Source organism: Microtus oregoni, unplaced genomic scaffold (assembly GCF_018167655.1).
Source record: "Microtus oregoni isolate MIOR12 unplaced genomic scaffold, Mior012 000005F_ref0000423, whole genome shotgun sequence".
Classification (NCBI taxonomy): Eukaryota; Metazoa; Chordata; class Mammalia; order Rodentia; family Cricetidae; genus Microtus; species Microtus oregoni.
In genome coordinates, this window is record NW_024543064.1 from 32,005,807 (window position 1) to 32,020,447 (window position 14,641).

The window sequence follows — 14,641 nt, forward strand, 5'->3', positions numbered from 1 at the left end:
CACCTCTAAATGTAAATCCCACACATAGGCGGAAATGAGCAGTACTGACTTCCTGAGTCTGCCTTATTTCCCTTTACACAACGGGCTCTGGTTCCATTCACGGATCTTCTAACCCGTACTGGTTGGAAAGTAAAGGAGAGCAAGCTTTTAAGAAAAGGGGTGATGTGGTCAAATTGCAGGAGTCACTGTTGTACCAGGCACTGGAGGAAAAGTCCTTTCTTTGACAGTTCCCTCGCTGCTGGGGAGCCTCTCCTTTCTACACCCTTGCTTTATCAGGGATGGGCAGACAGGGCGTGGCTTGTGTGTTTTTAAGGACCTCCAGAAGGCCATCTGTGGGGCAGAGGGAACTCTTGGCTGTGAGGCTCTGCTCATCAGTCTAGAATATGAACTTTTCCCAGACCCATCTTTTGGGATGTTCCTGGCATTCTTGGCCGATGTCGGACCACCCTGCCTGTGGGGAGATGGTATTCCCAGCTAGGAAGCTCCAGCTTTGCCACTAAAGGACAAGGATCCCGCGTCTCAAATGTGGTGAGTTCTCTCCCATCTCCCTTCTTTTCTTAGTCTGTCTAGTTCTTTAAATTTCTCAGTATCGTCAAGCTCATAAATGTAGAGAAATAATCTTTCCTTTTACAAAGAACATCTTTGTTTTGTTTTGTTTTTCAAGACAAGGTTTCTCTGTATAAGAGCCTTAGCTGTCCTGGAACCAGCTCTGTAGACCAGGATGGCCTCGAACTCAGAAAGATCGACTTGCCTCTGCCTCCTGAGTGCTGGGCTTAAAGGCATGTGCCACCGCTGTCCAGCTACAAAGAACATCTTAAAGGATAAAAAGGGACAATGGTTAGCTGTCACTTAGGAGCCCCAAATACAGCAAGTGACAAGAATGACAGGTGGCTGTCTGAAGACTCTTACTTAACACTGCAGTGCTATGCTTCAGCAGGCATGCCGTTTGCCCTTCACCATCTGCTCGGTCCTGAACTGGGTGACTGCAAATTATAGACACCTGGGATCTTCTTAAACTGCTCAAGATGGGCAAAGAATATCTGTTGGGATCCTTTCCTCCTCTTCTTTCTTTTTTTCTGACTTAGAAGTTTCAAAACTCAAACTAGTTCAAGCTTACAATGTAACTGACTCTGGGGGGAAATACTTGCAACGTGTGTCATGGGAAAAAAATGGTTACTTATGTGAAGAATTTTGCAAGCCATTAAGAGACAAATGTGTCAAAGACAAAAAACCCAGCAAAATACAGAGGAAATCATTGACAAGGACCAAATAAATGAATAATCAAAGAAGTACAGATTAGCACAAGGGACTATCAAATTCTAAGAAATATAGTTTCGTTATCAAATTGGTAAAAACTTTAAAAACTTGATACATCCTTCTGAAGGCAGGGTTGTAGGAAAGCAAGAAAATTAATGAATTAATTAATTAATTTGCTTTGACCTTTTCTTAGGGCAATTGGTGGTGAAATTGTAAAACATTTCTATTTTAAAATTAGGAAAGCCAACGCCTAAGACTTTCAGCAGCTTCCTTCTACTCAGAGTCTCATTTAGTTGGAGACCACACTGCTACCCCTAGGACAAAGCTTCCTACTTCCAGCCGCCAACCCGCTGTCATTTGTAGCAATGTTTAAGCAACTTACCATATTTAATTATTTTTTAAAATTCTCACAGGTCTGTGTTGGAACACTGAATCTGGTTGAAGAATATGTGGTTGTATGAACAATGTGTGTAATGCCACATTCCCGGAAAACACCAGGTACCAAAGCCACGATGGTTTTATGCTTTTGGAAAGATTTTTTTTTTTATTTTATGTGTATGAGTGTTTGCATGCATGTATGTATGGCAGGTACATGCTTAGTGCCTGTGGAGGTCAGAAGAGGGCATTGGATCCCCTGGAATTGGAGTTACAGATGCTTGTGAGCTACCTTGTGGATGCTGGGATAGAACCCAGGTCCTCTGCAAGAGCAGGTAGTGCACTTAAGAGCTGAACCATTTCTCCAGCCCCTCCAGACTGTTTTCCAGTAACCAAAGTGATACAAAGGATGTGAAATGTTGGAGAGACTTTGGGAGTGTTCTCGCCTCCTAGAGTGTTGGCATTTTCAACGTTTTCCTCGGTGTGGCTCAAAAGATTCTGCTAACGGCATTTTGGGCAATGGCAAGTGGGTGGGCGGAGCTTTACTAGGGAGCCCTCTGGGGTCTCAGGCTGCTAGAGCACACAGTGCACCTCTGAGTTATGACTATCTCCTTTTCGCTCAGCACACATTTATCACGTATTTATTCTCCAGGCATCTATATATTAAGTCCTCCCACCTACGAGTGAAGACAGGCCCCTCCCCCACGGACTAAGAACATGCCATCACAGATAGTACACAACCTTGCTAGAGATGTGGAGCTAGCAAAGGAAAATAGGTGAGACCTGAACCCAGGTTTTTTCAACCCCCAGTGCCTGTTTGAAGGATTAGTGTCTTCATGATGGAACGGTGGACTTGTACGCCTCTGTTGGTTATATATAAATCTAAAAGGGTGTCAGGGAGGCTGGAGAGATGGCTCAGCTGCTTTTCCTAGGGACCATTCTCAGTCCCCACATCAGGCTTCTCACAACCACCAGCGGAGCCAATACCCTCCTCTAGCCTCCCAGGCCACCTGCACTCACGTGGTATACACACCTCCCCTTGTATATATATATATATATATACAATTTAAAGTATTTAAGGATGAAGAAAAGAAAGTGTTTCTGAGAATTTTAGTCACTTTGTCACACGAGCGTAAGGGTAGTGAAGCTGGGCTTCGAAGCACATGTCCTTGCTCCTCAGGTGGAACGCGTGACCTGGGTCTCGGCCCCACCTCCTAGGTTCCTCAGCTCAAGTTCGTCAGTCCTCTTCCGGTGTCTGTCCTAGTTCATATGGAGAGACCACCAAGTCCCTCTGCCTCCCAGCTCCTCAGCTGCCTCCTCACTCTAGCCTTCCTCCAGCTGCCTGCTCAGGTGTCAGGTAGGAGTTTTGGGTCTTTCTCTGCCTGGGAGGTCTGACCAGGATGAGGCATGGCGCTGGAATTTGGTTCTTGGGTTCCGTTGTCTACTGTCCTTCCCAGGCTCTGCCCTTTCTTAGGAAACTCCCCTTTCTCACTCATCCCCCAAGCCATCTCTTCAGCGTCCTTCACCCCGTTTGGTGTCTGTTCCACAGGGAATACTGACAAGTTCTACCTGGCCCCACTTGGGGGCAGAGCCGAGCTGCCCTGCCCCCTCTTGCTCTGGCCAGGCATGGTGCTCAGCGAGGTGAGGTGGGAACGGCCTGCACCCCTGCCTCGCACCCAGGCTGTCCACGTGTTCCGGGATGGGCAGGACAGTGATGAAGATCTGATGCCAGAATACAAGGGCAGGACTACGCTGGTGAGAGATACCCACAAGCAAAGTTACATTCTGTATATCAGTAACGTGAGGCTCGAGGACCGAGGGCCGTACCAATGCCAGTTCCGGATCGGAAACCAGAGTCAAGAGGGCAACGTGACCCTGCAAGTGGCAGGTTAGGATGCTTTGCAGGGGCCTGGGTCATTTGTGGCAATCGCTTTGTCAGTTCTGTCTTCTCTAGCCTGGTCTGCTCATCTCAATGAAGCCCTGACTGGTGATTCTTCCTGAGAGGGGAAGAAACCTGGACTTTGGAAAACACTGTCCGGATAAACACAGGCTGGCCGGCTCAGACAAGGGCAGCTTTCTCAGCTTCGGCTTCCTTACCAAGAAACTCACAACCAGGGCTGCAAGGAAAAGTCCCCAAGGGCCAGGATTCCCTGCTGTGATAAGGAAATGCTTCACAGTCCTTTTCCAGGTTCTTGAGTGTTTAAAGAGCCAGAAGTCAGAGACTGTTCCTCAAACTAGCTTCAGTGTTTTTATAAAAATCAGTCTACCGCAGACCCAGCCCAAGTCTCTGCTCTCACTTCAGGCCAGTCCATGGGGTTACCATTGTCAGTCTTTTTAAAAAGATTTATTTACTTTTATTTTATGCATTTGGGTGTTTTGCCTGCTTGAATATCTGTCTACCACATAGGTACCTGGGGCCTACAGACCCCAGAAGAGAGTGTCAGATCCCTTTGGGACTAGAATTACAGACAGTTATGAGCTGCCATGTGGGTGGTAGGTCCTCTGGAAGGGCAGCCAGTACTTTTAACCCCTGAGCCAGCTCATCTCTCCAACCCCTGATCATCTTTGCTTATCACTTAGTTACGAAAGAGGGATGAATTTATTTAAAACGCATAGTAGTTGGTCGATTCTTTCCAGTCACGGAGTCCTTTGGCCGGGGGTTGGCAAATCACTTTTCAGGGACTGGGGTGCCCAAAGAAACAGAATAGTGTGGACGAGTGTTGTCATGAGTGGATCTTGAACTTCATTTGTATTGACTGTTTTATCCCATTGTGGTGGTCAGACCCACTGAGGGTAAAGGGAAGGCAGAAACGACAGCTCCATTAACAGCTGTCCATCAAAGGAAGGGGTGGAGGGCAGGACACTGGCTAGGACTGTACCCTTGCCACCACGCCCCTGCCAGTCAGTTAAGTTGCCTCAATCAGACAATCTGTCCCCTTTAGTTTCAGGCTCTGATCCCTTCATCCACATGAAGAGCTATGATGCTGGCTGGATCCAGCTGGTGTGCTGGTCAATGGGATGGTTCCCAAAGCCATGGACCGAGTGGAGAGACGCTCAGGGCAGAGTGCTCCTGTCGCTCTCAGAGACCCACTCCCTGGATGAAACTGGGCTATTCCGAACAGCAGTGTCCAGCCGTGTCAGGGACAGCGCTCTGGGGAATGTGTCCTGCACTGTCCGTAATGAGATCCTCGGCCAAGAGAAGACCACAGCCATGGTTATTGCAGGTAATGCGGGGGCGCAAATCAGCTTGAGGCTCCTGAGGAGCCTGGAGGATACTCTACCTTGTGGGGGCTTTATACAGACTTTTCAGGGGAAGGGAGATGGCTCGGTGGTTGGGGCATTCAGAAACACACATGCTACACAGACATACATGCAAGCCAAACACAAATACATGTAAAAATTTTAAATTAATTTTTTTCATTCTATGAATTATATTATAGCTCTAAGAATGTGTATTGTAAAAAATAAACATGAAAACGTGGAACATTTTAGAGAAATCAAAAACAATGGCGTAGAATCTCATAAATTATAGAGAATTACTGCTAATGTTTTGGGGGTCCACATTCACACACCCGAGGAGTGTGCCCACGCTTCTGTGTGTGTCCACGTTTGTTCCTCATTTCTTTTCTCACTTCTCAACTTATAAGGTATTTGTTGTCTAATTCTGAAGTGTTTTTTCATAAATTGATTTTTGGGGGGCATCAAATTCCATCATGTGGCTACTGATCAAAACAAAGTAACCCGAAGGCTGTCTCTGGGACTCCAGATGCTTTGCAATGCCCCCCTGCCCCCCCCGACCCCCCCCGCCCCGCCCCCCCCCGACCCCCCCACCGACCTCCCCCCCGACCCCCCCCGCCCCACCGACTCCCCCCACCGACCTCCCCACTGACACCCCTCTCCGCCCCACCGACCCCCCTGCCCCACCGACCTCCCCACTGACACCCCTCTCTGCCCCACCGACCCCCCCCCCCCCGCCCCACCGATCCCCCCCACCGACCTCCCCACCGACACCCCCCTGCCTCATCTGATAACTAGTGGTGGGTGGACATCTTCACACTTATTTCGAGCTGATTCAGAACATATTCTTAAAAAAATGGAACTGCTGGGTTAAAAAGTGTGAAGCTTTGAAATATCCTTGAAATGTGGAGTCACGTGATAAAATAAGTTGGTAGAGAAGCCTCCTGGACGTCTGCCAATCCTTTTCTTCATTCCTCCCTTTATGCTCCTCCCCTCTTCTGCGACTGCCTCTCCCTAGCTGATAAGAGTTTAAGGTGACTTATTTAAGTCCTTCCCCTCCCCCGTAGTCCCAGGGAATTAAGACTCTTACCAGCTCCATTTTACAGATGAATAACCCAGGTTGGGAGAGGCTGGGTCTCTTGCCTAGGGCCTCCCAACAGTTGAACAAGGATGTACAGCCAGCTGGGACTCCTCACAGCCCCACACTTTCCTGTCCTGCCTCCTGGGGTCACACACGTGCAGTTCTACCCCTGCACTCTTTCCCCCTTCCTGTCTGAGCTCCAGGCCTGCCGCTGTGGTCCATAGACCTTGTGTTGCTGCTGCTGACGGTGGAGCAGAGAAACAGCCTGGAACACATTGTTGTAGCCACGTCTGTGGCTGCACTACAGAAAGGGTTTGAGAAGGCAGGCGGGACTCATGAGGGACCGCTGGGAATTGTTAAGGAGCACACGTTCAGGACCTTGAGGTCTCTAGAGTATTTGTCCATAGAGTTAGAAGACAGGGTGAACTTGTGGTTGAGAAGTCTTCATGAGATGCGAATGTCCCGTTTCTCTCTGTCACCCAGAGTGTGAGTTAACAAGGGAAGCAAAGAGGCTCATCAGTCTTGGCAGGGTTCTCCCTAGAGCCGATGGAGTCGGTTGGATATGGTTGGATATGCCTGAGCCACCTACCCTCCGAGGCTGAGAACTGCTCTCAGCCGTCTCCTTGAGGGTGGTCATTGGTGGTCTCTGTTTCAGCCCCAGCTCCTGGAAGTCTGTCCTCTCCAGCGGTGGCTCTCTCTGTGGTCCTGCCTATCTTGGGACTCCTTATCCTTCTTGGCATTTGGCTCATCTGTAAACAAAAAAGATCAAAAGGTAATTTGGTGGTGGAGCTGTGAGGACAGTGATTGTAGGGTGTGGGGGTGTGGGGGACTGTGACTGCTCTAGGGAAAGACTAGCAGAAGTGGATGTGGGCATGGCATCTACCAGAGGTGGGAGACCCCGCAAGTTGAAAACCGGGACTCACATGGCAGAGGGAATGCAGTAGACTGCGGAGAGGCTCTGGGTAGAGCTGTGAGTTCTCACCCTTTGAGAAATTAGACAGCAACCAACCGTGGCAGCTTTCTAATTAACTAAGAAATTAGAGCCTTCTAATCAGGAAATCCAATTATATCCATTTGGATAAAACCCTCATTAAAATGATCACATTTCTTGGGCTCTTGAGTGCAAAGGATTTGGAAAGTTACATAACCCAACATTTCTTCCCCCTTTTGATGGTGTGAAGACTCTGATCTTTTCAAATGGCCATTTACCTATAGTGGCAAGGGGTCAATCCTAATCAGACGGCTTAGGCCATGTTTGGGCAACACTGTGTTAGGAAGAAATGCTTCCTAAGCTGAGCTCGCTCTCCCCTCTCTCCTTTCCAGAGAAGCTTCTGTACGAACAGGTGATGGAGGTAGGTAAGTGTTCTGGATATGGGTGGGGAACATGTTTTTGTTTTGTTGGTTTCTGTATCTCCAGTGCCCACAGAACTACATTGGTACCTGAAAGTTCCGCCACCTTCTGTTTGTGTTGATGGAGGAACTCAGTCTTTTTCCTAAAAGCAGAGGTAAAGCACGGAATGGGGACATCCCGATCAGAATGGCGCTCTGAAGAGGGCTCTTTGGCTACTGGGTTGTGAAGAGACCAGAGGAGTAAGACGACATGCCAGACAAATTGAGTTCCCACTTTTATGGTTCAGAGGAGAGATGGCAGGCTGGATCAGGAGGGGTGGAAATGAAGATGGCAGAGTTGGGGGCAGTTCAAGAGCTGATAAAACCAACAGGGACTCAGAACCTTCCCTTGAAACGGCCGGGAATTTTATCTGATTTCTCTTTTCTTTCTCTAGAAAATCTTCTGGAAGACCACGCCAAAGAAAAAGGTATGTACCGAGCGAGAGGCAGTAAGCAAGTATAGCATTCTTTCTTCTTACAGTAGATGCCAGCAGTCCCTCCACAGTACTAGAATTCAGTTTCCGGTGTCGAGGGGCGATGGAGTTGGTGGCAGTGGGTGAGGAGATGCCAATGCCCGGATGCATGTGTCTGGATCGCCATGTGCTCCTCCATCAGTCATTCTAGCAATCTTCTTAAAAGGAGGTCTGCCTGTGACTGAAAGATATATGAGCAAGGTCACACGGGATGAATGAGAAACTCAGGCATCCACATGATCTTGACATGCAGAGCAGTGGCATGGTGCCAGGGAAATGCTGCAGGTTTTAGGGTTGGCTGTACTTGATTCAGCTTGCTGGTCTCCCATATTGTGGCCTTGAGTTATTCAGTCTTGCCCTGGACTCTGGATTCCTTATCTGTAACACGGGGATACTAAGTTCCAGTCTTAAAAGAGAAAACCTTTTCAAAAGATCTGCCACAGGGTCTGGGATTCCTTTCTCTCAATGCCACTTTATCACCATTAATTGGATGAACACGTGCTGGGGTCCTCCCAGGATAAAAGTCAAAAGAGATGCTTTTGAAGTCTTGTGGAGATCTATCATCGACTTGATGTCTCCTAGTTCAATGATGTTAGAATCTGGCCCTACGTCATTTCTCCCCAACCTGGAGTTGGAGAGTGTGGAGTTTATACTGCATCCAGGCTGACTGTTCTGCCCAAGAGCACAGAGGAACAGCATTGTGTGATGGCAAGGGACACTGACTTAGAGGTCAGACAAATTTGAGTTCAAATCCCGCCTCCTTGGTCACTTACTAGATCGATGACCTTGAGAAAATTTTATGGTCCTTCTGAGCCTCAGCCTATTTTCTTCAAAGCAGGAATAATAATTCCATGCATGTCACGGTTAAGAGGTTTCAGGTCTCACTCTGTGCAAGAGCAGGGCATGGTGAATGGTGGCAGTTAGGTTGTGGAAGTGACAGTCATACATCCTAAGCTCCTGAGAAGCTATGGTTTATTCAGCGCCACTGTTCCAAGCCAGGAGCCTGCCCTGGGTCTATCCCTTAGCTGGGTGGACTCAGGGTGCATAGCTCCAATCTCTGACAAGGATAATGCTAGGCTGGGGAAGATAAGGGCCAGGTGGGCCCTCTAGAGAAGCTAGAAGCACTCGTGCAAAGCACAGGAAGCATATAAATATTCCAAGCTTCCTGGGCCCTGAATTGTGAGAACGGTGACTTTGGAGAATTGTTCTAGAGAATTATAAAGTCACTCCAGTGAGTGAGTTAGTGATGGGCCTTAGATACTGAAAACAGGAGGCTGCAGAAAGGCAGTAAGGCATGAGAATGTGCACATGTGCACATACACACACAGAGAGAGACACATCCTGGTATCACTAACATGGAAACAGAGGAAGTGAGACCAGACAGAAACAAAGGGAAAGGGGAAGCAAAGGAAGAGCTACCAGCTGGAAAATTACACAAGCTCCATTGGACTCTTAAGTCTGACCTTCAAAACCGGGGATTGGATTAGGAACTGATGGAAACAGCTCCAACCTTTCCTTCTTTTTTTTTTTTTGGATTTTTGAGACAGGGTTTCTCTGTAGTTTTTGGTGCCTGTCCTGGAACTAGCTCTTGTAGACCAGGCTGGCCTCGAACTCATAGAGATCCGCCTGCCTCTGCCTTCCGAGTGCTGGGATTAAAGGTGTGCGCCACCACCGCCCGGCCAACCTTTCCTTCTTGGTGGTGGTGGTGGTGGTGGTGGTGGTGGTGGTGGTGGTGGTGGTGGTGGTGTGGTGTGGAGTGGTGGGCTTTCCAGGGCCCCAGGGGTAAAGGATCAGGTCACTCACTCCTCTCTTTCTCTGATTTTCAGGAAGACTCCACAAAGCCCTCAGTAAGTTCTGTCAAGTTCTCTTATGCCACCCTCTTTCTGCTACTGTCTCTGCTGCGGGCTGAGTGACTCAGTGACTATCTGGGCAGGGGGAACAGGGCAATTCAAACCAAGGAGGGTTGTGTGGCTCTCGACATCCCCATTGTGAGCGCTATCTGTTTCTCTTTCCTACACAGCACTTATGTAACTTCTAAATGGGAGCTGTTTCACCAAGATGTGTGCCTCTCTTAGATGAAACCCTGGGACGTCCTTTATACTGGGGCATAGTGCTCCCTAGGCAGGGTCTGCGGCTGTTGCGTCCCCTCTGGAATGTGACACGGCCTTCTGAATTCTCAGTCATTTCATCCACAGGAACCAATTTTTAACACTTAATAATAACAAAAAACCATAGGAGGCAGAGGCAGGCAAATCTGTGAGTTTGGGGCCAGCCTGGTCTGTATATCAAGTTCCAGATCAGCCAGAGCTACATGGTGAGACCCTCATCCAAAACAAAACAAAAACCAACACCAACAAACTGAAAAACAAGAAGACAAACAAAAAACTGAAGGCATGCAACATGTTTACATATTTTACATAGAGAAAATACACATGCTAACAAGATTTTATAGGGACTTGGCGACAGTTTTACATAAACTTTTATCTTATTCGATAACATCTTCACTTCACTTACATTGTCACCTACAAATGTAATATTTATTGTACCTGAAGGTAAGGTTTGACTCACATAGGAATTTGGGGATCATCTGTCATATCTCTGGGGACTCCTAGGCCACAGCAGGGAGCCATACCCCTATTGCAGGCATCATTATGGGGGAAGTCCCAGGACACGGCTGCTTCTAATCTGTTATGGGAATGCGGGTGTGAGGGACAGAAGCATAGCGAGCCGGTAACGGTTCTTGTTCTGATGCGTCCAACTGTTTTTATTCTTCAGAGAAGCTCCGGAGTGAACTGAGTAAGTCTGCCATGTTTTTGTAATTTCCATGCCAACGTATTTCCTGCCCTGTAAGTCCAGTGACAGATAGCTCACCCCTTGTTTCTTCTCCCCCAGAGTTGAAAAGAGCCGCTGCCAACGCAGGTGAGATGCTCCTCCTCTGGCTTTGGCTCTGCCCTTCCGGGCTGCCTCCGTTCCTACTCCGCTTTAACAAATCCTCCCTTTGCCTTTCAGGTTGGAGAAGAGCCCGGCTGCATTTTGGTAAGTCAAGTCAGCTTTCCCGGTTTCCATTCCAGAGTCCACGCTTCTCCGACTCTGTCGCTTAAGTTTTCATCCCGTCCCACTTGAATCCAGACTGTAAATTTATGTTATTGTAAGTAGTGGTTGTGTCGCTATGCAGCACACAGTTGGATCAAATCTGTCATTCTCCTTGCCTTCCCTCAGAGGACTGTGACCCAGGAGATGTAAGTCAAATAAACCCTTTCCTCCCCAGTTCCTTTTGGTCAAGGTGTTTCGTCCCAGCAATAGCAACTGTAACTGAGACAGGAGCTCACAATTAATCATCAGTCAAACCCAAAACAGGAATCTGGAAGCAGGGACTAAAGTACAGACCATGGGGACATGTGGCTTACTGGCTTTCTCCTTGTGACTTGTCCAGCCTGCTTTCTCATACAACTCAGGACCACCCACCCAGGGTTGACACCACCCACAGTGGACTGAGTCCTGCCATATCAATCATTAATCAAGAAAATGAACCCATCGGTTTTTCCTACAGTTAAATCTGATGGAGACAGCTTTTGTTTTGTATTGTTGTTGTTTTGGAGACAGGGTTTCTCTGTGTGGTCCTGGTTGTCCTGGAATCCATTCTTTAGATCAGGCTGGCCCTGGAACTAGCTCTACAGAACAGGATGGCCTCCAACTCACAGAGATCCACCTGCCTCTGCCTCCTGAGTGCTGAGATTAAAGACATGCGCCGCCACCACCAGGCTGGGAAGCATTTTCTTAATTGAGTTTCCCTCTTCCCAGATTACTCTAGCACAGCAGTTCTTAACCTTCCTAATGCTGCAACCTTTTAATATACAGCTCCTCATGTGGTGGTGACCCCAACCATAAAGATATTTCATTGCTATTTCATAACTGTAATTTTGTACTGTTATGAATTGGAATGTAAATATCTAATATGCAGGATCTCTGATATACAACCCCCAAAGGAAGGGGTCGTGACCCACAGGTTGAGAACCACTAGAGTCTAGCTTGTTATCAGATTGTCAAAAAGCTAACCAGAACATGGTCTAACATCCAAGTCTAGATTTTTTTGTGTTTTGGCTTCTGAGGCTGTCCAGTGCAGTGCCGGTTGGTTTCGTATTCTCTCTGAGGCCACGGATGACCCTGAGCTACTGATGCTCCAGCCTCCACTCCCCAATACTGTCTTACTGCATCATCCCACCTGGTTTACATAGTGCTGGAAGTGGAACCTAGGGCTTCATGCTCACTAGGCAAGCTTTCTGTCTACAAGCTAAATGTCCGGTTCCAGTACATCTGTGGATGTGGTCGGGGAAAGCCATGAACTAAAACAGATTAGTGACAGATTGCAGACCTCCAGAGTATTTCCCCTCCAAATCTACCTGAAGATTCCTTAAGATATAAATTTCTCTTCTCCCCTCCAACTCTCTACAGTGGTGGTGACCCTGGACCCTGACACGGCCCATCCCAAACTCATCCTGTCTGAGGATCGGAGATGCGTGAGGCTTGGCGACAAGAAGCGGTCCGTTCCTGACCACCCTCAGAGGTTTGATTTTGTCGTCAGCGTGCTTGGCTCTGAGTACTTCACCACTGGCTGTCATTACTGGGAGGTGTACGTGGGCGAGAAGACCAAATGGATCCTTGGCGTGTGCAGTGACTCCGTGAGCAGGAAGGGGAAGGTCACGGCCTCACCCGCCAACGGCCACTGGCTCCTGCGGCAGAGCCGTCGGAATGAGTATGAAGCTCTCACGTCCCCGCAGACCTCCTTCCGTCTGAAGGAGTCTCCAAAGTGTGTGGGGGTTTTCTTGGACTATGAAGCAGGAGTCATCTCCTTCTACAACGTGACTGACAAGTCCCACATCTTTACGTTCACCCACAGTTTCTCTAGCCCTCTTCGTCCTTTCTTTGAACCTTGTCTTCACGATGAGGGGAAGAACACGGCACCTCTAGTTATTTGTACCGAGCTGCAGAAGTCAGACGAATCGGTTGTCACCAAACAGGAGGGAAAAAGCCGTGCTAATGGAGACGTGACCCTGAAGGTGAATCCGTCCTTACTGTCTCCTCAGGGTTCTGAGCTTTTTCCAGTCAATGATACCTGGCCCTCTAGCCTCGGCCCTGCCCTTCAGGGGTTCAAGGCTCCTTCTCTGTAGGGCTGTGCCCTGTGATCTGATGCATGCAGGTGAGCATCTTCTAGCCTGGCACCCTGGACTCTGTCTTCTGGCCCAGCATCTGTTTCTCCAGTACCTCTGGTCCAAATCCAGACCCTTCTGTGGCTTCTGTTTGTACCACCTTTCTCCTAGGGTTCAATTCTGAACACTGCCTTTTTTTCTGGAGACTGGACATTCCCATTGCCCTGGTGGATGACTTCTTGATATGAACAGCGCTCACTCAGTGGAGGTTTAGTAGGAGATGTTGGCTGTATCTCATCAGTGTTCAGTGCAAGCTCAGGAGACAGGCTCTGTACCTGAGGGAATCCTGACAGGAACTTCTCACAACGTCAATGGGTTTTCAGTAGTGAAGCTACAGCCCCAGACTCGGACTTTTCCATCAAAGACTGTTCTTCTCTACCCCCGACCCTGCCCCCAGTTCAGGCCTCCAACTCCCAAAGCCAGCTTTTTACAAGTGTATGTCTTGTGAATCACGCATCCTCAGGATTGAAGCAGAGGAGTCAACACTCCGTTGTTTTCTATTTCCTTCACGCTGTTGACAGCACAGTCTGGAGACATTCAGAATATGATTTCAACAGCTAGCTTGAAAGGGAGCTATCCAGAATGTACATGTTTTCAGAATCAGTTTACCTACATGTTTACCAGGAACTATAATACCCCCCAAACCCTCAACATAGGCATGGAGCTGGGAGGCACAGCTGTAATCAAAGCTGTCCAACTGTGTGGTCACTCTGCAGTCTATGGCTCTGACCCTCTGAAGACCTCATGAAGTTCAGAAAGGCCCATGAGAAAAAGTGGCAGTTTGAGCCACTCACCTCAATAGACCCACAAGACCATTATTCTTCAAGACTCAACAAAAGCCTCTGGGTCATAGATTACTAATTTCAAGAAAGCTGGTCTTATTTAAAATAAGATGTCTTATTGCTGGATATGGTGACACACATCTTTAGTCCCAGCAGGCGGATCTCTGTAAGTTTGAGACCAGCCTGGTCTACATAGTGAGTTCCAGGATGGAGAGACCCTGTCTCAATTCCCCCAATCCCCCAAAACCCCAAAACCAAATAAGACATCTTATTTGAAAGATTATATAGTGAGACAATAAAATAATGAATTTAAGGCTGGAAATACTACTGGTCGATTAAGAGCTTATACTGCTCTTGCAGAGGACCTGAGTTTGGTTTCTGGCACCCATATTGGGCAATTGACAACCACCTGAAACTCCAACTCTAGAGGATGAGGCTTCCTCTTCTAGCTTTCAAGGGCACCTTCAATTCACTGCACATAACTATACATCAACGCACACATGCACACACGCGCACACTACACATTTATTTTTTTTGGATGTGGATTAGAAAAAGAAGGCAGGGGGCCGGGCGATGGTGGCGCATGCCTTTAATCCCAGCACTCAGGAGGCAGAGGCAGGCGGATCTCTGTGAATTCAAGACCAGCCTGGTCTACAGAGCTAGGTCCAGGACAGGCTCCAAAGCCACAGAGAAACCCTGTCTCGAAAAACAAAAACAAAAACAACAACAACAACAACAAAAAAAACAAAAAACAAAAAAGAAGGCAAGGAACTTTCAGGTAACACCCATGTATGTGAGGCAGCCTCTTTGTTTGCAGGTGAGAAGGCAGCTGGACCCCTC

General features: G+C 48.1%; 1 protein-coding gene across 2 annotated transcripts; it reads left to right on the top strand.

The window, feature by feature from the left end:
- The first annotated feature begins 1,700 nt into the window (after nucleotides 1-1,700).
- Nucleotides 1,701-12,980, top strand: LOC121448568 (erythroblast membrane associated protein (Scianna blood group)). Of its 2 annotated transcripts, none has more exons than XM_041652686.1 (12): nucleotides 1,701-1,755; nucleotides 2,897-2,989; nucleotides 3,182-3,520; nucleotides 4,575-4,856; nucleotides 6,606-6,722; nucleotides 7,274-7,306; nucleotides 7,735-7,767; nucleotides 9,639-9,659; nucleotides 10,588-10,608; nucleotides 10,705-10,731; nucleotides 10,822-10,848; nucleotides 12,265-12,980. In XM_041652686.1, the coding sequence occupies exons 1-12, from the start codon at nucleotides 1,722-1,724 to the stop codon at nucleotides 12,978-12,980; spliced, it is 1,743 nt and encodes a 580-aa protein (XP_041508620.1). In that variant the 5' UTR covers nucleotides 1,701-1,721. The 2 variants fall into 2 exon arrangements, with proteins under 2 accessions (XP_041508620.1, XP_041508621.1); XM_041652687.1 differs by having other exon boundaries at nucleotides 4,581-4,856.
- The last annotated feature ends 1,661 nt before the right edge of the window (nucleotides 12,981-14,641 follow it).